The sequence below is a fragment of the Suillus bovinus genome (assembly GCF_016758785.1).
Source record: "Suillus bovinus strain UH-Sbo-P2 chromosome Unknown EDB93scaffold_22, whole genome shotgun sequence".
In the NCBI taxonomy this organism is placed as follows: domain Eukaryota; kingdom Fungi; phylum Basidiomycota; class Agaricomycetes; order Boletales; family Suillaceae; genus Suillus; species Suillus bovinus.
The window spans coordinates 118,869-137,242 of NW_024542078.1; the positions used below are offsets into that span (position 1 = coordinate 118,869).

General features: G+C 46.6%; 6 protein-coding genes across 6 annotated transcripts; 3 read left to right on the forward strand and 3 right to left on the reverse strand.

Annotated features, from left to right (window-relative positions):
• Positions 1-106: 106 nt before the first annotated feature.
• EDB93DRAFT_328184 (glycosyltransferase family 39 protein) lies at positions 107-3,482 on the reverse strand. The gene is made up of 12 exons (XM_041456107.1): positions 3,012-3,482; positions 2,551-2,953; positions 2,388-2,496; positions 2,271-2,336; positions 2,128-2,221; positions 1,890-2,073; positions 1,255-1,836; positions 888-1,205; positions 773-835; positions 678-721; positions 425-628; positions 107-371 (listed from the first exon to the last, which is right to left on the reverse strand). Exons 1-12 carry the CDS (start codon positions 3,369-3,371, stop codon positions 348-350), a joined length of 2,451 nt encoding a protein of 816 aa, XP_041308418.1. The 5' UTR covers positions 3,372-3,482; the 3' UTR covers positions 107-347.
• A 292-nt stretch (positions 3,483-3,774) lies between these two features.
• Positions 3,775-4,848, reverse strand: EDB93DRAFT_1083953 (nucleolar protein; the record flags this gene model as incomplete). Its single annotated transcript, XM_041445797.1, has 4 exons — positions 3,775-4,076; positions 4,130-4,214; positions 4,267-4,678; positions 4,733-4,848. Coding segments are annotated over 4 exons (915 nt in total), but the record flags the coding sequence as incomplete, so codon positions are not given.
• A 214-nt stretch (positions 4,849-5,062) lies between these two features.
• Positions 5,063-7,813, forward strand: EDB93DRAFT_1141401 (uncharacterized protein). Its single transcript, XM_041449308.1, has 7 exons — positions 5,063-5,504; positions 5,562-5,802; positions 5,863-6,120; positions 6,187-6,208; positions 6,270-6,685; positions 6,734-6,989; positions 7,045-7,813. Exons 1-7 carry the CDS (start codon positions 5,156-5,158, stop codon positions 7,702-7,704), a joined length of 2,202 nt encoding a protein of 733 aa, XP_041308420.1. The 5' UTR covers positions 5,063-5,155; the 3' UTR covers positions 7,705-7,813.
• A 162-nt stretch (positions 7,814-7,975) lies between these two features.
• EDB93DRAFT_1320709 (MFS general substrate transporter) lies at positions 7,976-10,520 on the reverse strand. The gene is made up of 12 exons (XM_041454918.1): positions 10,200-10,520; positions 10,113-10,136; positions 10,038-10,062; positions 9,927-9,982; positions 9,851-9,872; positions 9,474-9,796; positions 9,361-9,424; positions 9,186-9,312; positions 8,998-9,129; positions 8,839-8,947; positions 8,603-8,790; positions 7,976-8,553 (listed from the first exon to the last, which is right to left on the reverse strand). Exons 1-12 carry the CDS (start codon positions 10,397-10,399, stop codon positions 8,474-8,476), a joined length of 1,350 nt encoding a protein of 449 aa, XP_041308421.1. The 5' UTR covers positions 10,400-10,520; the 3' UTR covers positions 7,976-8,473.
• Positions 10,521-11,251: 731 nt separating this feature from the next.
• On the forward strand, positions 11,252-13,033 carry EDB93DRAFT_1249677 (MFS general substrate transporter; the record flags this gene model as incomplete). The annotated part of the gene is made up of 10 exons (XM_041452899.1): positions 11,252-11,496; positions 11,551-11,575; positions 11,631-11,686; positions 11,745-11,781; positions 11,819-12,141; positions 12,196-12,259; positions 12,310-12,436; positions 12,487-12,618; positions 12,669-12,777; positions 12,829-13,033. The coding sequence occupies 10 exons, from the start codon at positions 11,252-11,254 to the stop codon at positions 13,031-13,033; spliced, it is 1,323 nt and encodes a 440-aa protein (XP_041308422.1).
• An 801-nt stretch (positions 13,034-13,834) lies between these two features.
• Positions 13,835-16,697, forward strand: EDB93DRAFT_1336859 (MFS general substrate transporter). The gene is made up of 15 exons (XM_041455346.1): positions 13,835-13,930; positions 13,978-14,113; positions 14,176-14,307; positions 14,376-14,416; positions 14,501-14,732; positions 14,783-14,806; positions 14,937-14,992; positions 15,052-15,073; positions 15,126-15,448; positions 15,503-15,566; positions 15,618-15,744; positions 15,796-15,924; positions 15,976-16,084; positions 16,131-16,318; positions 16,367-16,697. The coding sequence occupies exons 3-15, from the start codon at positions 14,296-14,298 to the stop codon at positions 16,444-16,446; spliced, it is 1,407 nt and encodes a 468-aa protein (XP_041308423.1). The 5' UTR covers positions 13,835-13,930; positions 13,978-14,113; positions 14,176-14,295; the 3' UTR covers positions 16,447-16,697.
• The last annotated feature ends 1,677 nt before the right edge of the window (positions 16,698-18,374 follow it).

Genomic DNA, 18,374 nt, shown 5'->3' on the forward strand with positions numbered 1-18,374 from the left:
AAGCACTCCCTGATTTTGGCTCGCGGTAGTCTTATCAAAGTCGTCAGGTCAATTGCTGGTGAGAGCTGCCGTACGTGCCATGTGAGTATCTAGCTGCTTTGCAAGTCACCTGGAGCCCGCCTAGGGAGACTTCGATCATGCGATCGACGGAGTTCCATAGCAAGCATCTGCCCAAAGTCATCAATGCGATTGAACGCAGTATCATCGACAGCCACCGAGCTTTAATACTTCATGAGTGAAACTAGCGAAATTGAGATGTTGTATTGCACATATTAACAAACCCATCAAGCCCCTCACTAGGTAGTAGGCAGGCACTGTCGATATACAGAGTCCGCCTGAGAACGAATCTATGCATTATAGATATTCCAAGTCTGTTAATCGGAAATTAACCGAGCCCTAGAGATTAAGCAAAACATGGACTTACTTTGCGCCACAGGAGGCCCCAATAGTCATTGATTGGTCCATCGATACCCCAGGCCATTCCCCTGAACCACCAGAAGTTTCCAACGATCAGGAATGCGCAAATACCAAAAGCAACACGCTTTGTGCTGTCCTTCCAGCGTGCTGAGAAAATAAAGTGGTCAAGAAGGTGAGCGAGCATGAGAACAGAAAAGTAAAGAGTGGGAAGCTAATCGGTTGGTTAATAGGAGACTTCCAACTTCGACACAGACACGTACATAGTGATGAACATATGTGACACGGCCCATGATAAAGAACGGGACTTTAAGCGAGTTGTGAGTTCCTAAATTGAACAGAGAAGTTTAAGGCTCACAGTAATGCAGGAACCACCCATAACCAGCAATCTTTCCAACATACAAGAAATGATCCCATTGTTCTGAAACGACGCATTGGCGCATGCTTACGAGAAAGATAGGAAGTGAGCTTACGAGGAGTCATATCAACATACTTGCGTTGGTGGCGGAATAGGTATACGCCAAGGACAATAACAGAAAGTATCAGGCTGACTGTACCACCCCACCAGATCACAGGTGTGCCAAGTAGGTAGTACTTTGTTTGATCATCGCCCCAGCCACACATCCTGAGGCCTAGTCGCATCCAGGGCCAGTCAGTGGGACTTGACGCAAGGATATCTTCCTTGTCTGGATCGGGGATAAGTGCATTGTTCGAAGTCATCATGGCCACATTGAGATGCCAGAAATCACGGAGGAATGAGGACTTGTAAAATTTCGCATCACCAGAAGGCACTGAAACACCAACGTCAGGGCTAAATCGTAGAATGGCACTGTAGCTCACATCGGTCGTTCCAGTGGCTCTCCACGTTCCAGTATGTGTGTGTGTCTTCTGGGTTGTTCTCCTTGATGCAGCTGACCTCTAGCTGCTTAAAGCCCCACTGAGGTAGGATTGCATTCGCAGCATACAGGTAGCATCCTAGAGCCTGGTGTTTGAACCTCAACCTTGTGGTGAGTGAATGAATTCTTGTCACGTGCTCCTTGTGGCCCTGCTTGATATCATCGACGACCTCAACGACCCAATAGTCCTGAAAATCTCCAACGGTCGAGTTACCATAGCCAGAGACTTCGTTGTTAAGCTTCGTCACGGGTGCTGCCACTTCGTGCGAGTGTAAGTGTCGCGTTGTCGGTACATGCTGCAAGCGGATGACGTCGCCATCCTGCAGGAACTGTAACTCGCCGTTTGGATTGTATTCAGGCGCTTCCCAAGTTGGAAGGATAGTCCAATGGTTGTTATCATCTTTGTAGTGATAGCAGGTAACCTGCTGCTGGCCTGAGCCAATTGGATATGTTTGAACGTGAGAATGCAAGAGACCGCCGCCCCAGCCCATGCCTTTCAAGGTAACTTTTGAACCAAATGCAATTTCTGTGTGTATCGTCAATGGTATTATTCCGATGTACACAAGGAATCGAACCAACCACGTGGGTTCTTGCCAAAATCGTTGCCGACCAGATTGGCTTGGAATAGCGAGCTCATCGTAGAGTCACCAGGACCCGAATGGTTTAGAATGAGGAAATGCAACTTGAAGGACAACATATATACCAGGATCGGGAGGATGATTAAGCAAAGCACACGAGCTGCCCAGTGTCGAATTTGATCTCGCTGTTGAAGGCATCAACTTATAGAAGCAGCTTCACAAAAAGTAATCATGCTGACATTGGTCATGCGAAGATCGCCAAATTTCTCCCAGAGATCCTCGATGGTATACAAGCCAACCACAGCAGTCACGAATAATCCAATCCATTTCACACTGGGATAGGTCAATGAAAAGCAATTGGGAAGTGAAGAAGGGTCCAGACCTGGTCACACAGCCGATGGAAATACCTGTAAATGCAAGCCACATCCACCAATCGAAAGAGAATGGCCTGTTGCAAGCTTCAGCATTAGGCCGTACGAATGGTGCATCTAAAACATACTGATATTGTTGGTTGTGAAATTTGGTGAGCAAAAAGACCGTCGTGAAAGTGAAGAACAGGAGCATGGAATCCAATAGAATGAACCGCGATATAGCCAACCAGGCGACATCTGCATCCAGAACATGAAGCACCAGCAGCGTTTATTGTTAAACCTGACACTCACCGCACAGAACCATAAGCGCAACCAGATGACAAGACCATGAGCTCATTCCCAACTCAATTGCAGTATACCACCCTAACGGAACCAAGGCCACACCGAATGTCGCCATCATGACCCGCATGGCCACGTACGGGACATTTTCGTCGTACACCACTCCGCTTTTAAATTCAAAGTGTCCATTGTAACCCGACAGTAAACCCGCAAGGCCAACGAGCATCTTCCCGAGCGGAGGGTGGACATCGAAGTAAAACTCGCGTTTGAGGTAATGCGACCCGAACTTGCCAAAGTGCGCTTCGTCCCAAACAACAAGGTTGGCGTGGCCTATTTTATGGAAGCGAGTCCAACACGAGAGCAGAGTGTAGATGACAGGTGGGAGGTGCTCTAGGTTCTGAGATATAAATTCACTCTGAACGAAAGCTCAAAGTCAGGATACGCAGCAAGCCTCAACAACGAGAGGTACGTACTATCGAAGTTGGAGGTGGTGGAGGAGGCCTGTGGGCACGCCCGCTACTGACACGGCTTTTGGCAGGACTTAGTTTTGAGTACACATCCTTTCCGTTGTCGTCGTAGTGCATTTCACTTTCATGCTCGTCACCGCTCATAAACCCGCCGCTGCTTCCGGGTCCTCTAGCCACCCTCCGCCTTGTCGATGTATCCTCGTTCATGTGGTGTAGTGGCAATGATTCCTCGTATTTGTAGCTCTGAGCGGTTTTAGAGTAAGATGGGTGCGTGACAGGGTATGGAATTTCTTCAAATTCAGAAGACGTGCGTGGAGGCGTTCCGGGCGGTGTACCAAAGTCTATTTGGACTTGAGGGGGTCTCATCTGCCCTCTTCTGCGTTATTTTTTTTTCGACCGAACAAGCCCTGCGGAGCCTTCGGGAAGTTGATGTCTTGCGGAAGTGATGAGCTCAGCGGCAACCTTACAATGATACCGTATTGGATGGAAGCACTGCCTATTGATGTGACACGCCGCGGACTCAGATTCACAACAGAGTGCTCATAAATCGTTCAAATACACAGATAAGTTTCCAAAAATTAAATAAAAGCACAAATTCGTGTCGATGATATGAGCACAAATACTTTTTTATGACAAACAATGATACCAGCTAACAAGATGATTCAAAGCAGGCAGCAAGTGAATGCACATTTTATCCGTGTCGTTGGTATTGAGCTATATGATCAATCAATGTCAGGCACAGATAGCAGCCCAAAAGACGCAGCAACTACTAACCAGCAACCATAGCGTGGTCACGCTCGTACGGCTCGAGAGTAATTTGTTCAATGGGCTTCAACTTGTTTTCTCGTAGTTTTTGTACTTCTTGCACAAAAACGGCGGAGGGTGCTGCTGTTGAATCTATACAGCTAGCTTTGATAGATATGACGACATGGCCACCATCTTTGAGGAAGAACTGCGCATTGTGGATAACAATACGTGCTTGATCGGGCTGTGCAACGTCTGCGAATATAACGTCTACAGTTGACACCAGCATGCGGTACCTGTTAGGAAGGCGGGCGTCCTCCACAATCGCTATAGAAAACGTTAATCTCCCCAACTGCAACGTGCGGTTTGGAAGTACTTACGAATGACGTTTGTGCGCTTTTTGGCCATGTTAATCAGATCACGCCCTGATCGCGGTGAAAATTCAACAGCATAGACAACACCTTCCTATAACCATGTTTAATACCAGCATGCTTAGAAGATGAGGAGCGCGACTCACAGGACCAACAATATCTGCTACGTGACTGACACTCGTACCGCTGGCAGCACCGAGGTATAGAACCTTCTTTCCAGGTTCGATGAAAATCTTATCCATACCGCCCAATACACCTGCTGCCAACTTACTCCGGAAAGGATTCCATACGCGATACTCGACTTTTGTGTCGTCAACACCACCTTCAATGGATATCCGCTTTTCACCATAAACACTTTCTCCTGGGACAAGGTTCTTCGTGACAAGTAGATGGTCTTTCCCCTTGGCGATGAAGACACCTGGATGTCTATGGGGCTCGAGGATGACCTTCGCACCGCCCCTGGCTCCACCACCGGGGCCTCCACGACCACGGCCACCACCCCGACCACCACCCCGACCACCACCCCGACCGCCGCGATCTCCACCTCGCCCACCACGACTACCACCTAAATATTGGATAAAAAAGGCGTAATATAACGTTGCAATAGTATACGCACCGCGACCGCCTCCTCTACCAAATCCACGTCCTCCTCCTCCTCCTCCTCCTCCTCCTCCTCCCCCGCGTCCTCCCCCTCCTCTACTAAATCCACCGCGATTGCCTGATGTTCCTGTGGGTCATAAAATACACAATCAGTCAATAAAGGGGTTTTCTAGATAAAATAAATTAGCATACCAAATGCCATTGTTGTGCAAGTGATCCTGCAGTTGCTTCGTAGTGGTGTTCAAAATTTTCAAACCTTGCATGCTGTGACGTTTTGTCACGCCCACGTCACACTCGGGCAAGGCTCGACGCTTAGTACAACGTCGGGACCGTGACAATCAATGTCAATGAACATGACTTGATCACGTGAGAATAAAACGTTTCGTGGAGCAAGTCAGTTCCTAAGCGCAACCCTCGCATCCTTCTCATACAATCATGTCTGCAGCAACTGCTACCCAATCTCAGACCCAGATCCAGACTTCTCCGTCAGCCAGGCGCGGCAAACGAGGCGGACAGAGAGGCCAAGGCGGTCGTCGCGGAAGCGGTGGTAAATCCCGAGGCCGCAAAGATTCAAATTCAGCTGCACCAGCCGACCCCGTTCCTACTCAGCCAACTCAGAGCGAAGTCGTGCCTGCTCCAGAAAGCACAGAAGACGCAGTGGTATGCTGGATCTGTGCAGAGCCTGTCAAATACTACTCAGTGTCAGCGTGTAACCACCGGACGTGTCATGTCTGTGCCCTACGCTTAAGAGCGCTTTATAAGAAGCTAGATTGTACATTTTGCAAGGGGCGTATATCTTTTCTTAGTTCCACCTATGAATTTTGACGCTAGGCCGTCTACTAGGAACCTCAAACGACAGTGATATTCACAACTTCCCCCGATGCGCTTTTTTCTTCCTACACCCCCGACATGATCCCGCATAAAGACCCCAAGTTATTAATCTACTTCGAGTCCACCGACATGATGGAAGAGACCCTTATTCTTCTACGCTTTAATTGTCCTGATTCGCAGTGCGATTATACCGCGACTGGATGGGGCGATCTTAAATTGCACATCCGGGGTACGCACGGGAAGATGATGTGGTACGTACATCAGATATTCAAGCTTGTGCACTGAGCACGGACCTCTCACGTCCTTGAAAGTGACCTATGTATCCGATTCAAAAAGGTTTTCAGTCACGAGCACGCTTTGTACTTGCCCAACATCCTACCTTTACACTTGCCGTCTATGCTACATCGATCTCATAAACAAGCGACGAAAGAGCCGATTGAAGGCGGTGTGCATCCATTATGCGGGTTCTGCAAAGAATGTTTTTTCAGTGATGATGAGTTGTATGTTCATATGCGCGAACGACACGAGGAGTGCTTCATTTGCAAACGGAATGAAGTACGAGATCAATAGTAAGTTTTTTTGAGTGGTTCGTACGTTGATGGTTTATGCTGATGCGGCATCATTCGCTTGTTTAGCTTTCAGGATTATGAGGCCCTTGTAGGATCTTTTTGACTGCATTGACATTGACGCTCGTAGTAATTCGTGATTCGCTTGGCAGGAACAACATTTTAATCAAGGGCATTTTGCGTGTTCAAAACCTGCTTGTCAAGCTCAAAAATTTGTGGTGTTTGGATCTGCGATCGATCTCAAGGCGCACCAGGTCGAAGTGCATGGAGCAGAGATGACTTCAAGGGATAAGAAGAATACTCAGCGGGTTGAGGCGGAATTCGAATTTGGGGATGCTGGTGGTGGGCGTAGGGGGAGACGGGACCGAGATCGAGATCGAGAACATGAGCCACCGCCTGTTGCGCAGCCTAGGGCAGTCACAAGGCGCAGGGAAGCATTTGGTGGCCATCTGACTACCAATTCTCCTGCGCCTAATGGAGCACAAACACCGCAGTCATCTGGACCTAGTCCACGAGCATCGCCGTCACCACAGCGAGGCGGGGAAGATGTCGACCCTGTCGTTGCTCAGTAAGAATATTGTCAGGATCTCCAAAGTTTATTCTCACTCCGTTATAGGCGGCATGCAGCGTTCATTTCAAGGTTGCAATCTGTTGCGCCGAACCCTAGCACTGCAGTTCTCGCTGCTAAAGCTGCTGTCCGAGGATTCCGACAGAACGAATCGACCGCCCGTGATCTCATCTCGACAATATGGAATGTTCTTGACAGAAATTTAGATGACACTGCGGGTATTGTCAATGCTATCGTTGACTTATTTGACGAAGAAGAGAAGAAGTCCAATCTACTTTCCTCTTGGAATGGATTCAAAATTGAGGTATTTTACTCACCCCTATATTTGTACTGCAGTAGATCTGACGACGAGACCCCAGCAACGTCAGCAGTTTCCTGATCTCATACCTCAGGAAGTGGGGTCAGGCTATGCCGGTATCGCATCCGGTCGCGTCTTGAACGTAAAGCATGCTACTGCCACGCGATCTTCGTCACAATCTTCGAGACAGGTGTGGGATCGCGTTGCGCAGGCGGCTGGATCTTCTTCATCCCGCATTGGTTCCGCTCCTACTCCAACATCACAACCGCCGGATAGTTTCCCGGTTCTGGCAGGTCCTTCCCAGCTGCAGCCTGCTTTCCGCCAACAACAGCGGAACACCCCGTGGGCTTCTGGATCTGGATCTTCTAGCACAGGTTCACGACCACCGACATCAGTACCGACCCCTGCAATACAGCAACGCGCTGTTGCGAAGAAAGGTCCGCCGCCGCCGTCGCTTACATCTGCTGCTTTTCCAGTGTTGCCTTCTTCTGGTAACTCTCGTATGAAACCACTGGTTAGCGGGAATCAGTCTCTACGAAACATTCTTGGTGAGACCACTCCGCCCGTTGCTGCTTGGAAAAACAATGGCACGGCAAGCGGGGGCACTACTCCGATACCAGAGGAACAGAACACTGTTGAAGAGACTGCTAGTGGCAAAGGGAAGAAGGGAAAAGGGAAGCAGAAGCAGACCTTGTTTACTCTGGGTTCTTTCCCAGCATAAGCAGAGGTGTTGTCGTACCTACCTATTGCATTCTTTCTTTCTGAAGAACTGGGATGGATGTAGAGATATATCTGCGGTATGCCAATATTGAAATTTTGGTTGCAAACTCTCCACTCTTGTGAGCAATAAACCTACACTAGCATCCTCCCACAAGAAATTTGTGTTTCACGCGATATTATGCTGACTGCAATTCCCCAAAGGAATGAGACAAAGTGACTTCAAGTCGGGCCATAACAACCTCAAAGACTCCGTGTTACTCTTACTCATGATTGTTCTAGCGAATGAAGCAACCATCAAATGCATCAACGTTTGCAGAGAACTCGTCACTAGCTATTGCAAAAAGGCGTACCGGCGGGTTTCGGCTAAAGGCGAGACAACGATGACCAAAGTTAAAGGCAAGGTAAAGAAGATAGTCATGGCAGTGTAACACAGTAACTGACCCGTTGTTGAGCTGTCGACCACTGTCATATATATTGATTCGAGCTTTCCGCGATAGCGGTGGAACGTAACGAAACGTATTTCTTCTGGTTCCTTGCGATTTGAATTGCCAGATGTCATGCCAACTAAAGCCATACGTTTTAGAGTGCATTAGGGACTGATCCATATTATGATAATGTGCGGGTGGATCTAAGGTTAATTGTCTCCTTGGGTTGACCTAATCCAAATGAATCGTATCAGATCAAACTTCTGATATTTGGGAAGCCATTGATTCATCTACGATATTACGCGTCTCGGAGCCGAGTGTTGTTCCTTTCACCGAATGGATAATTCAACACTTGCCCCATAGGCGCCTGAGATGAAGACATCGTGTCACAAGTAGCAGTCCGGCAGAACACATAATGATGCCACCTAGAAAAGATTAGTGTTCACCCAAAGACCGCGCATTTCATAAACGTGCCTGCATAGAGACCCGCGTCAACGAACCCTCCTGATGCGGTGCTGATAGCCCCCGATATCGGAGGACCTGCAATGGCTCCAAAAGCAGCGAGGGACATGAACATCCCCACTCTGCGCCCTGCGTCCTCCATATTTCCCATTGCTACGGCAGCTACGGCGAAGAGAGTTACGAATCCTCCCGAGGAGAATCTAGATTGGGTGAGTTGGCAGCTAGTAACGAACAAGGATCACACATACCCGTAAATAATGGCTATTGCAATAATCTGTGATTCATCTGTAGCAAACGGCCAGGCAAATGTCGTAATGCCTGCCATCGCGGTAAAAGCTACCATGGTATTGAGTGCGCCTTTTAAGGATTAAATGATACCACCATAGCCCACCGCCATCAGGACTTACCGATTTTATCTGCTATTAGTCCAGATGACAGACGTCCAAATGCAGATGCTCCATTGGCGATCGCAATTATATAGAAGGCAAAGTTTTTGGAGATGCCAATTGCTATGGCACTCACAGAGATGTATGTTAACTCTGGTGAATCAATTCAGATCATTAGGAAGCCACGGTAGTAACTGGCACGATAATACCTGTGTAGAGTCCTAAAAATCCCAGTATTCCTGCAATGCAATAAATGGTATATGCTCTGCTGCGGAATACTTTAAGATTAAAGAGTCCCCCACGAACATTGACAGGTGGAAGACGTCGTTTCAGTAACTTTGGGACATATCTTCAGACAGGAATCCATAGGTGGTGATGACATACTATATTCGCCATCCCCAGTGTGGCAAGCAGAATGAACCCAAATACACGCATTGTAAATTTAAATCTAAAATTTCATGAGCAAGCATGGGTTGTTGATAATCAATTGAACAGACCCGATTAACGGTATCAGTTTCTGTGCTGCTGCAGGAAACACCGTACTGCCAGCCGAAGCACCAATGGCGGCGAATGACATAGCAAGGCCACGTTTCCTGTCGAACCAATGCGAGATGACAACAAGTGCCGGACCAACTATGATACCGCAGCAGGCTCCCAGACTAAATCCTTGCACAAGAAAGAACTGCCAGAATTGAGTGCATTCCGCAGTTAGGAAGACGGACGCAACGATAACACAGCTAGCGGCCAAAAACGGTATTTTGAAGTATCCTAGGTCAAACATTCGTCCTGTCGCAAGTGCTGGAAAATATACGAGCGCGTACTAGAAGTACACATGAGCTACGCATGAGTGTATTGGACTTGGAAAGATATTTACTTGCGCAGAACCGATCCATGCTCTGGAGAATAAAAATTCAGTTATAAGGCCAAGTCAAACGGACATAGCGCCGTACATATTTGAAGGAGAAGTGTGACGCAGTAGATTCTCCTGGTAATACGCTTGAAAGACCTAGAACGGGGGATATTGCAGGAATTGCAAGTATATAGTGACAAACTTTACTCGCCCCCCATGCATTAGCTATACCGAACCTAGTGATCACTTGAGTTAAGCTTTAAGCGAGTAAATTGAGGCAGCTCACGTAGAAAATAACGCCAAGTTGACGCTGTAATTTGAGGATGTCAGTAACTATTTCAAGGAATTAATCGTATAGTAGCCTAATACTAACGCAACAACGACTAGCCACGCGGTCAATCCTCCATCTGGTGCACCAGCGAGGTGTGTTGCAGGTTTCTCAGGCACTTTTTCATGTAGTGTTTTCTGGTCAACTGGAACAACTTCTCTCGATTTCCAAGGGAAGGCTTCGGACACAAACTCCGAGTCAGTGGACGGAAAAACCTTTAATTTCCTTGGGGACTCCTGAGCCATAATAGCTTTCAAAGAAAGATCAAGATCACAATAAGAGTTAGGTGGGAAGGGCAACTGTACTGATACATTATTCTGCCGACGTTATGTAGCAAGAGTAATTTGCAAAACTGTGCGCCGTTGGCATCCATTTGACCACCGACCAAGTTATAGAAAACACCAAAAATAGTAATCGGACTTGCACTCACATGACGTCAGCGAGCTCTCACTCAAGTCGCACCGTCATCAGCATTAATGCGGAGACCTACGGAGACGCCAACAACTGACGCTAATAAGCGCACACTTCAAGCTGGTCTTGTTTCTCGATGATGATGGCACTACTGGAGTGGGCTCTGCTATGCGCTGGACTCAACGTACAACCCGGAGGCTCTAGCAGCCACTGCTCCCCGAGACTCTTAACTCTAACTCTGCCAACTCCGCTCCAAACGCTGCCGAACCCTTCTGCCACCTGACCTCATCCATAGCGGTCCCCCACTCCACTATCAATACGATTTTTTCACTAAAAGGTTTCACCTTCAAATTGGTAGTTTCATTCGGAAAGCGAGTTTGCTTGTGGTCCGGCTTGCTTCCTCACCCCAGAAGACCAGCTAAGGCTAGCAAGTCCAATTGAATGTTTGTTGGTCCTTGTAATCGTGGCATCATCGGATGATGCTCCACAACCGGGGAAAGGGACTTTGCGCGACTCAAGGTTTTGCAAATGGCTATGGGAAGGAATTATGCGTCACGCGTTGCGGAGAATACTATATTTACATAACATTGGCAGCATGATTTACACTCGCCAGCACGGTTTCTCTTTCCCCCAAGCTGTCTGTTGATTCTGATCACCTCTCTCCATATTGACAAAACAACGGCGCTATGTCCAACTCACCAACTATAGAGTCCTCGCAGGACATTGACTCTGCGTCTGAAAGCAAACATAGATTGTCTTACGTCGACCAGGATATATCTAATGAACAAGCCTTTCATCAAACGCATCGTAGTGAAGCACCAGATGGAGGAATCAGGGCATGGCTTGCAGTTTTTGCGCAAGTACATGTTTATTTGATGGAAATAGTCACTGACGTCTTGGATTACAGCACCGCATTGATTTCATTCTCTACGTAAGCTATCTTGAATTTATTACCCTACTAGTTTGACTCAAGAAGTTGTACCAGGTTCGGTTTTTTAAATTCATGGGGTGTACGTCAGGTTTGTCACGACACATTTGCAGTTCCTACAAATTTCTGCCTTTCAGATCTTCCAAGCATACTATGAGGAAAATCTACTGGTTCACACTCCACCTTCAACTATGTAAGGTGCTAAGTCTCTTTGGTGCAATGTTAGATAACCGACCTCTTGCACTCTCCAGAGCATGGATCGGTTCTACGCAGGCATGTCTAATTCTGGTTCTAGCAAGCCTACTAAGCTCATTTGTGCTGCCAGTATGCACTCGTGTACCTTCCGTCTTTTGCAACGGGGAGACTGTTCGACTTGGGATACTTCAAAATACCGTTTTTCGCCGCTAGCTGCGTCCTCGTCGCGTGCACGTTCCTAATTGCGGAATGCACTCAATTCTGGCAGCTCTTCTTGACACAGGGCGTCGGCCTGGGAGTGGGCTGCGGTTTCCTATTTAGTCCTGCAATCGTCATTGTGTCACAATGGTTCTCTAAGAAACGTGGATTGGCTTTGTCACTCACTACCGTTGGGGCTGCGCTCGGCAGCATCTTATTTCCTGTAGCGGCACAAAATTTGATTCTGTCAATTGGGTGAGTTCGTTCAATCGTTTGTGAAGCAATCCATATACGCTTATACACTTTCAGATTTAGATGGACAGTTCGTGTATTTGGATTCATTCTGACGGTTACAATGGGGACAGCCAACATAGTATGTCGTCAGCACTGAGGACATCTTCGCGACTGACGCATCTTCCCCAGTTTCTCAAACGGAGACTTCCGCCCATCAACGTTAGCGGGGGACTCTTCAATCTTAAAGCATTCCGCAACAGAGCATATTTCACCTATTGCGTTTCAGGAATTGTGATACTTTTAGGTCTTTATACAGGTACGACCAATGTGCTTATTATTGTGGTTCCTGATATCTTGGTTCATCAGAGTTAACATATATCTCTGTGAGCGCTGTAACAATCGGCATCTCCAAAGATTTCTCGTTCTATATAATTGCGATTGCTAATGCAGCATCTGCATTTGGACGCGTGTCATCTGGACTGTTGGCAGATAGAATTGGTAGGTCTCGACAACTGTGGACTATGCGAACATCAGTTGATATTTGGCAGGCGCACTCAATACCATGGCAATTTACACAGCTATTACGGGAATCACGACAATCGCTTGGCCATTTGCTAAAGACGAATCGCAGCTCATTGCAATAGCCATCATTCACGGGTATGCATTGCATTTTTTTCATTGCTAGCTGCGGCCAACTGACTCATCCAGGTTCTCCATCGGAGCATATATATGTCTGTACTCTGTACCTGTTGTGGCAATGGGGAAAATGGAAGACGCGGGTCGTCGAGTGGGGATGTTCATGTCTCTCATTGGTTTCGGAGGCATTGCAGGTCCTCCAATATCGGGTGCAATTTCTACCGCGACAGGAGGCTTCGCTGGTGCGGGTTATTATGCAGGCAGGTTTACGACATAGACAATCTTTGAGTAAACACTGACATTTTCCAGGTGGCTGCATTATATTTGGTGTCGCATTGCTACTTGTGGCGCAGTACCTTCACCTCCGACGGCTATGGGGCAAGTTTTGAATGATTGTTTCGTGAGGCGAATCTGAACGTGCTCTTGAATGGCACAGAAGGAGTGGATGTGATATGATTCAAGCGTGGCATCAGTCACTTTCGTTATGGACTAGTGTAGCAATTTAGTGAGTTTCAACATTAGTTCTGTATTCCCTACGTCCATATCAGCTTTGAGTGCTCTTGAAAACCTTCCAACGGACTTGACAAACACACTTTCAACGATACAGATCTAGTAAGTACTCGAAGCTTTCGCGCACCTTGATTTTGTCTCGGAAGACACCAAAATTCCGAAGTTATTTCAACCCAAGGCTCTCGTATCTTTTCTTGCAAGAAGACATGTGGTCCTTCGAGCTGCAATGGGCTCCGGAAAGACTCTCTATATGGTTTTACCATTATTTCTCTCCCCAGACAAGATGGCTATCACAGTTACACCTTTAAAATTGCTTCAAAAAGATCATGTATGCTGAATGCAGTGCGCGAACGAAAGTTTCTGAGTGATTGATAGTCGACAGTAACTGTGTAGCACTACTTCGACCGGCACGACCGGCACCTGCTAAATTGAAACTCCATGCTTCGCCTGCCAAATTTCTCCGAGATCGACCGGTCTGACTAGACAGAGCCGAACGTTGCCGCGACGGAGTTCTAAAATATCGACTTGTTAGCTACACCGACATCAATTTGGAAATAACTACTATATTCCACACCATACCAGCTAATCACAATTATAATTTTCCTCTTCAACTTAATTGCTGACGTCTTAGGCAGCCTGACTCGAGGCTGTAATACCCAGGATGGTAAATTGCAAATACAAGCAGCATCACAAATTGTAATTGGATTCAAGTTTGCTGGCCTTCCCGGCATGTGTCGTGCCAAGGGGTCCAATGCCTCACCCTTGTAACTTGAATGCACGACGTGGTGATTCAGCGCGCCCTTGAAGCTTGAAGTCCTGCAGGTATTCATATTAAGTTTCTGAGAAGGTGAAACTGCCAATGTGATTTTTCACTACGAGACTAATCAGTCGAGGCTATCATATTATCAGGTTTTTCAGCTTTCAAAATTGTCACCAAGGCTAGTGGCAGTTTCATTTGAAAAGCACAGGTTGGCCTGCCTGCCAATCGGCTCGATTCCTCACCTTGACCAGCCAAGGCCAGCACGTGCAATGTCATATTGTGTGCGTGGCTTCGTCAAATTAGAATGAAATACAATATCAGTCCTGATGCGGGAAGGTTTTACACTTAGCATCCAGGCCCGGGTGTCCGACAGTACCGTATGCAAATAATGTTGGTAGCATGATTTTTACATATCAGTCCAATTGCTCCTTCCCTCTCTGCTTTCTGTTGGTCTGACCTCTTCTCTTCGTAAAGTTGGCAGGAGATTCTAGCCATGTCCGAGAAGTCACTGAGTATAGAGCCTCTGCAGGTCATTGACTGCGCGTCAGAAATTAGCCATGTCCTGTCTTACGATAGGCAGAAGACAGAAGAAGAAGAAGAAGTTGTTGTTGAGCCAGAAATCCTGTATGAAGAAGTATCTCAGAAGCACGTAACACATCTTGGTGAAGCACCAGATGGGGGATTAAGAGCATGGCTTGTAGTTTTTGCGCGAGTACTTTTCAATCCATTGAACAGTCACTGACATTCGCATTGCAGCGCCTCATTGATTATGTTCTCTACGTAGGTTGTTCCTAATTCTTCCATCGTTTGGCTCAAGAAGGGTCCAATAGGCTTGGTTTTGTACTTTCATGGGGTGTGAGCAAGGTTTATCATTGCACACTTACCACATCTACATTTTTTCTACCTTCAGATCTTCCAAGCCTATTACGAGGAAAATCTACTAGTCGACACTTCTCCTTCCACTATGTGAGGCGCCAGGTTTGTTTGATTGCAACCTTGCATGGCTGATTTCTTGTATGATCCAGAGCTTGGATTGGTTCTACCCAGGCGTGTTTACCTCTCGGTCTAGCAAACCTGCATAGCTCACTTGTCTTGCTAGTATGCGCTTCTGTGCTTTCCCTCGCTTGCGACGGGGCGAATGTTTGACCTGGGATATTTCAAAATACCGTTCTTCGCTGCTAGCTGCGTCATCGTCGCGTGCACTTTTCTAACCGCGGAATGCACTCAATTCTGGCAGCTCTTCTTGACACAGGGTGTCGGCTTGGGAGCGAGCTATGGTTTCCTATATGTTCCCACAGTCGTCATCGTCTCACAATGGTTCTCCAAGAGACGTGGCTTAGCTTTGTCACTCACTACCGTTGGAACTGCACTTGGCAGCATCTTGTTTCCTGTAGTGGCACAAAATTTGATTCCATTAATTGGGTGAGTTTGTTCAATTAATCGAAGAACAATTCATATTCGCTCATACAATTACAGGTTTAAATGGACAGTCCGCGTGTTTGGATTCATTTTGATGGCTACCCTGGGGACAGCCAACGTAGTATGTCATCAGTACCTTTAGATTCTATCTCTTTGACGCATTTCTTTCAAGTTACTAAAACGACGGCTCCCGCCCGTCAATGTTCGTGGGGGACTTTTCAATCTCAAAGCATTCCGCAACAAAGCATTTACCATCTATTGCATCTCAGGAATTGTGATACTTTTAGGTCTTTATACAGGTACAACAACTGTGCTTATCATATTTGCTCCTGATGTCTTGGCTTCGTCAGAGTTAACATATCTCTCTGTGAGCGCCGTAGCAATTGGCATTTCAAGAGATTTTTCATTTTATATACTCGCGATCGCCAATGCGGCATCTGCATTACGCGTATCATTTGGACTGATGTCAGATAGAGTCGGTGGGTTTCCGTAGCTTCGGGTTGTAGCAACATCAATTGATAATCTGACAGGAGCTATCAACACCATGGCAGTTTTGACTGCTATAACGGGAATTGCGACAATCGCTTGGCCATTCGCTGAAAATGAAGTCCAGTTTATTTCGATTGCCATCATTTACGGGTGCGCGCTGCATTAATTTAGTTAGCTACTTGACTCATTCATTCAGATCTTCCCTCGGAGCATACGTATGTCTGTACTCTGCACCTCTTGTAGCAATGGGACAAATAGAAGACGCGGGACGTCGAGTGGGAATGTTCTTATCCCTTCTTGCTTTTGGAGGCGTTGCAGGTCCTCCAATATCAGGCGCCATCAGTACCACGACCGGAGGGTTCGCCGCTGCGGGTTATTATTCAGGTAATTTTATGACGCGCGATCCTTGAGTGACTGTTGACCTCGCTTTAGGTGGCATCGTTTTATTTGGTGTTGCAATACTACTTGTGGCACGGTATCTCCATCTCGGACGGCTATGGGGCAAGTTTTGAATGATCATTCAGTGAGGTGAATATAGCATTGTCAATATGACCTAGAATGGTATAAAAGAGAGAATGGTTTATGTGGTGCCGGACACTATCAACGTTCTGCGCCACATTGATAGCAAACTCGTGTAGTAATTTGTTGACTATGGAAGTCGGGTCACTATAGAGCTTTTTAGTTTTATTTCACCTTTTACCTATCTGATCAGTTGACGAAATGAAAACTAGAGATGTAGAACATTGACTAGCACTTCGCGTTTCTTTCGACATCGTTCTCAGTACTTGAAAGTGAGTCCTCCATTCCAAGCTATCATCTAAGTGACAAATGTAACCTTTAAATTGACGAGTCTTTTATTCCCAGATATTGATTGCTCGACTTGCAGTAAGATTCAAGCGATCCCATCGATCAACCGAGCAAAAAACCACTAGTACTAACTTGCGCGCGGTGCCCTCAACCATACTGCAACGATGTGAAAGTAGAATCACGACTCATTGCCGCACTAGACACATAGATAGATAACCTACCCCACTGGTTGAATACAGGATGCAAGCTACTCATACTCACGCAGATTCCACCTTTGCAGTGCTTGCAATTTGCACCATGCCAGCAAAACCAGGGGCATTTTTCAGCGTCAGCGTCATCGGGCCTGGCGGATATTGATGCTATCAAAGTAGCAACAACAGTGAGGGCAATTGGGAAACGCATTATTTGTAGGTTTGTGGTGTCTATGGGATAAAATAAATCTGAAGAGGATAGCGCGAGTCAGAGGCTTTGCTTTTATGTGCTAAAATTGTTCTTCATGGCGATTAGAGCCTGTGATTCAGAGGCGCTAGAATCCCCTTTAAACAGAATATTTCTGTGACGCCAGCACATTGCTACCTGGCTTATTCTGTGAGGGGCAATTCGGTGTGGGACGACTGTGACGTCCACTCCCACGTAAGAAAGTCGTTGAATGGTGAACGTCTGACTCTGGAATCAGTTACGAGTCGTATGACTGACAGAAACACAAACGATACTGAGTCTTCTTCGGAATATTAGGGATTTGGACAACTAAGACCAAACTCTGGACTGCCGTATTCCAGAATTCCGGTTCAAAAGTTCAGGAGTAATAAGGACGTCGTCGATTTAATTAAGAGATTCGATGCAGTGCCAGCTCATGATCCAAGAACCTTAGGTTTGAGCAAATTGGCGAACGCGTGAGCCAAATAGCTCAAACTAGTGCTTACTAATCGAGGAAGCGCGTCTATTAATGACGCATCGAATGCAAGTAACAAAGTTTTTTTTTCTTTTTTTTTGGGAATTATCATTATTTACGAAAATTGCTACAAATTGATGAGTCTTATCTCGACTGGCAGTAGGATTCAAGCGTTGATCGACCAAGCAAGAAACCACTTGTACTAACTTGCCATCAACCATACTGCAACAATGTGAAAGTAAAATCACGACTCACCGTCGCACTAGAAGCATATATAGACGATCTACCTCACTGGTCAGTTATGTGGTTGAATACAGGATGCAAACTAGTCATACGCAGTTTTTATCAGGGCAGTGCTTGCAATTTGACTGACGCACGCAAAACACAGGACATACTCCAACGTGGCCATCGGCGTCGGCATCGATGGGCTTGGCAGATATTAATGTTGTCAAAGTAGCAACAACAGCAAGGACAATTAGGAAATGCATTGTTTGACTTTGTGAGGATGGGATGAAATCAATCTGAAGAGAAAAGTGGAAATCGGATGCCTTGCTTTTATGTACTAAGATTGTTCTTCATGGCAACTAGAGCCTGTGATTCAGAGGCGCTAGAATTCCGTTTAAACAGAATATTTCTGTGACGCCAGCACATTGCCACCTAGCTTACTGTAGCAATCAATTCAATTCGATGGTCACACGTCACAGGTGGTGTCGGTGTCGAAATTAGGTAGTTGTCACACGT

Bases quoted from the DNA above. Each gene is read 5' to 3' on its own strand.
- EDB93DRAFT_328184 (XM_041456107.1), bottom strand. From the start codon at position 3,371: ATGAGACCCCCTCAAGTCCAAATAGACTTTGGTACACCGCCCGGAACG. The intron at 2,954-3,011 runs GTACGTACCTCT...GCTTTCGTTCAG, and splicing joins CACCACCTCCAACTTCGATA to AGTGAATTTATATCTCAGAA. The intron at 2,222-2,270 runs GTCTGGACCCTT...GACCTATCCCAG, and splicing joins TCCATCGGCTGTGTGACCAG to TGTGAAATGGATTGGATTAT.
- EDB93DRAFT_1141401 (XM_041449308.1), top strand. From the start codon at position 5,156: ATGTCTGCAGCAACTGCTACCCAATCTCAGACCCAGATCCAGACTTCT. The intron at 5,803-5,862 runs GTACGTACATCA...CGTCCTTGAAAG, and splicing joins ACGCACGGGAAGATGATGTG to TGACCTATGTATCCGATTCA. The intron at 6,990-7,044 runs GTATTTTACTCA...ACGAGACCCCAG, and splicing joins GGAATGGATTCAAAATTGAG to CAACGTCAGCAGTTTCCTGA.
- EDB93DRAFT_1320709 (XM_041454918.1), bottom strand. From the start codon at position 10,399: ATGGCTCAGGAGTCCCCAAGGAAATTAAAGGTTTTTCCGTCCACTGAC. The intron at 10,137-10,199 runs GTTAGTATTAGG...CTCAAATTACAG, and splicing joins GCGTGGCTAGTCGTTGTTGC to CGTCAACTTGGCGTTATTTT. The intron at 8,948-8,997 runs GTAAGTCCTGAT...AATCCTTAAAAG, and splicing joins ACTAATAGCAGATAAAATCG to GCGCACTCAATACCATGGTA.
- EDB93DRAFT_1336859 (XM_041455346.1), top strand. The intron at 14,417-14,500 runs GTTGGTAGCATG...CTCTTCGTAAAG, and splicing joins CAGTACCGTATGCAAATAAT to TTGGCAGGAGATTCTAGCCA. The intron at 15,567-15,617 runs GTATGTCATCAG...ATTTCTTTCAAG, and splicing joins CCCTGGGGACAGCCAACGTA to TTACTAAAACGACGGCTCCC.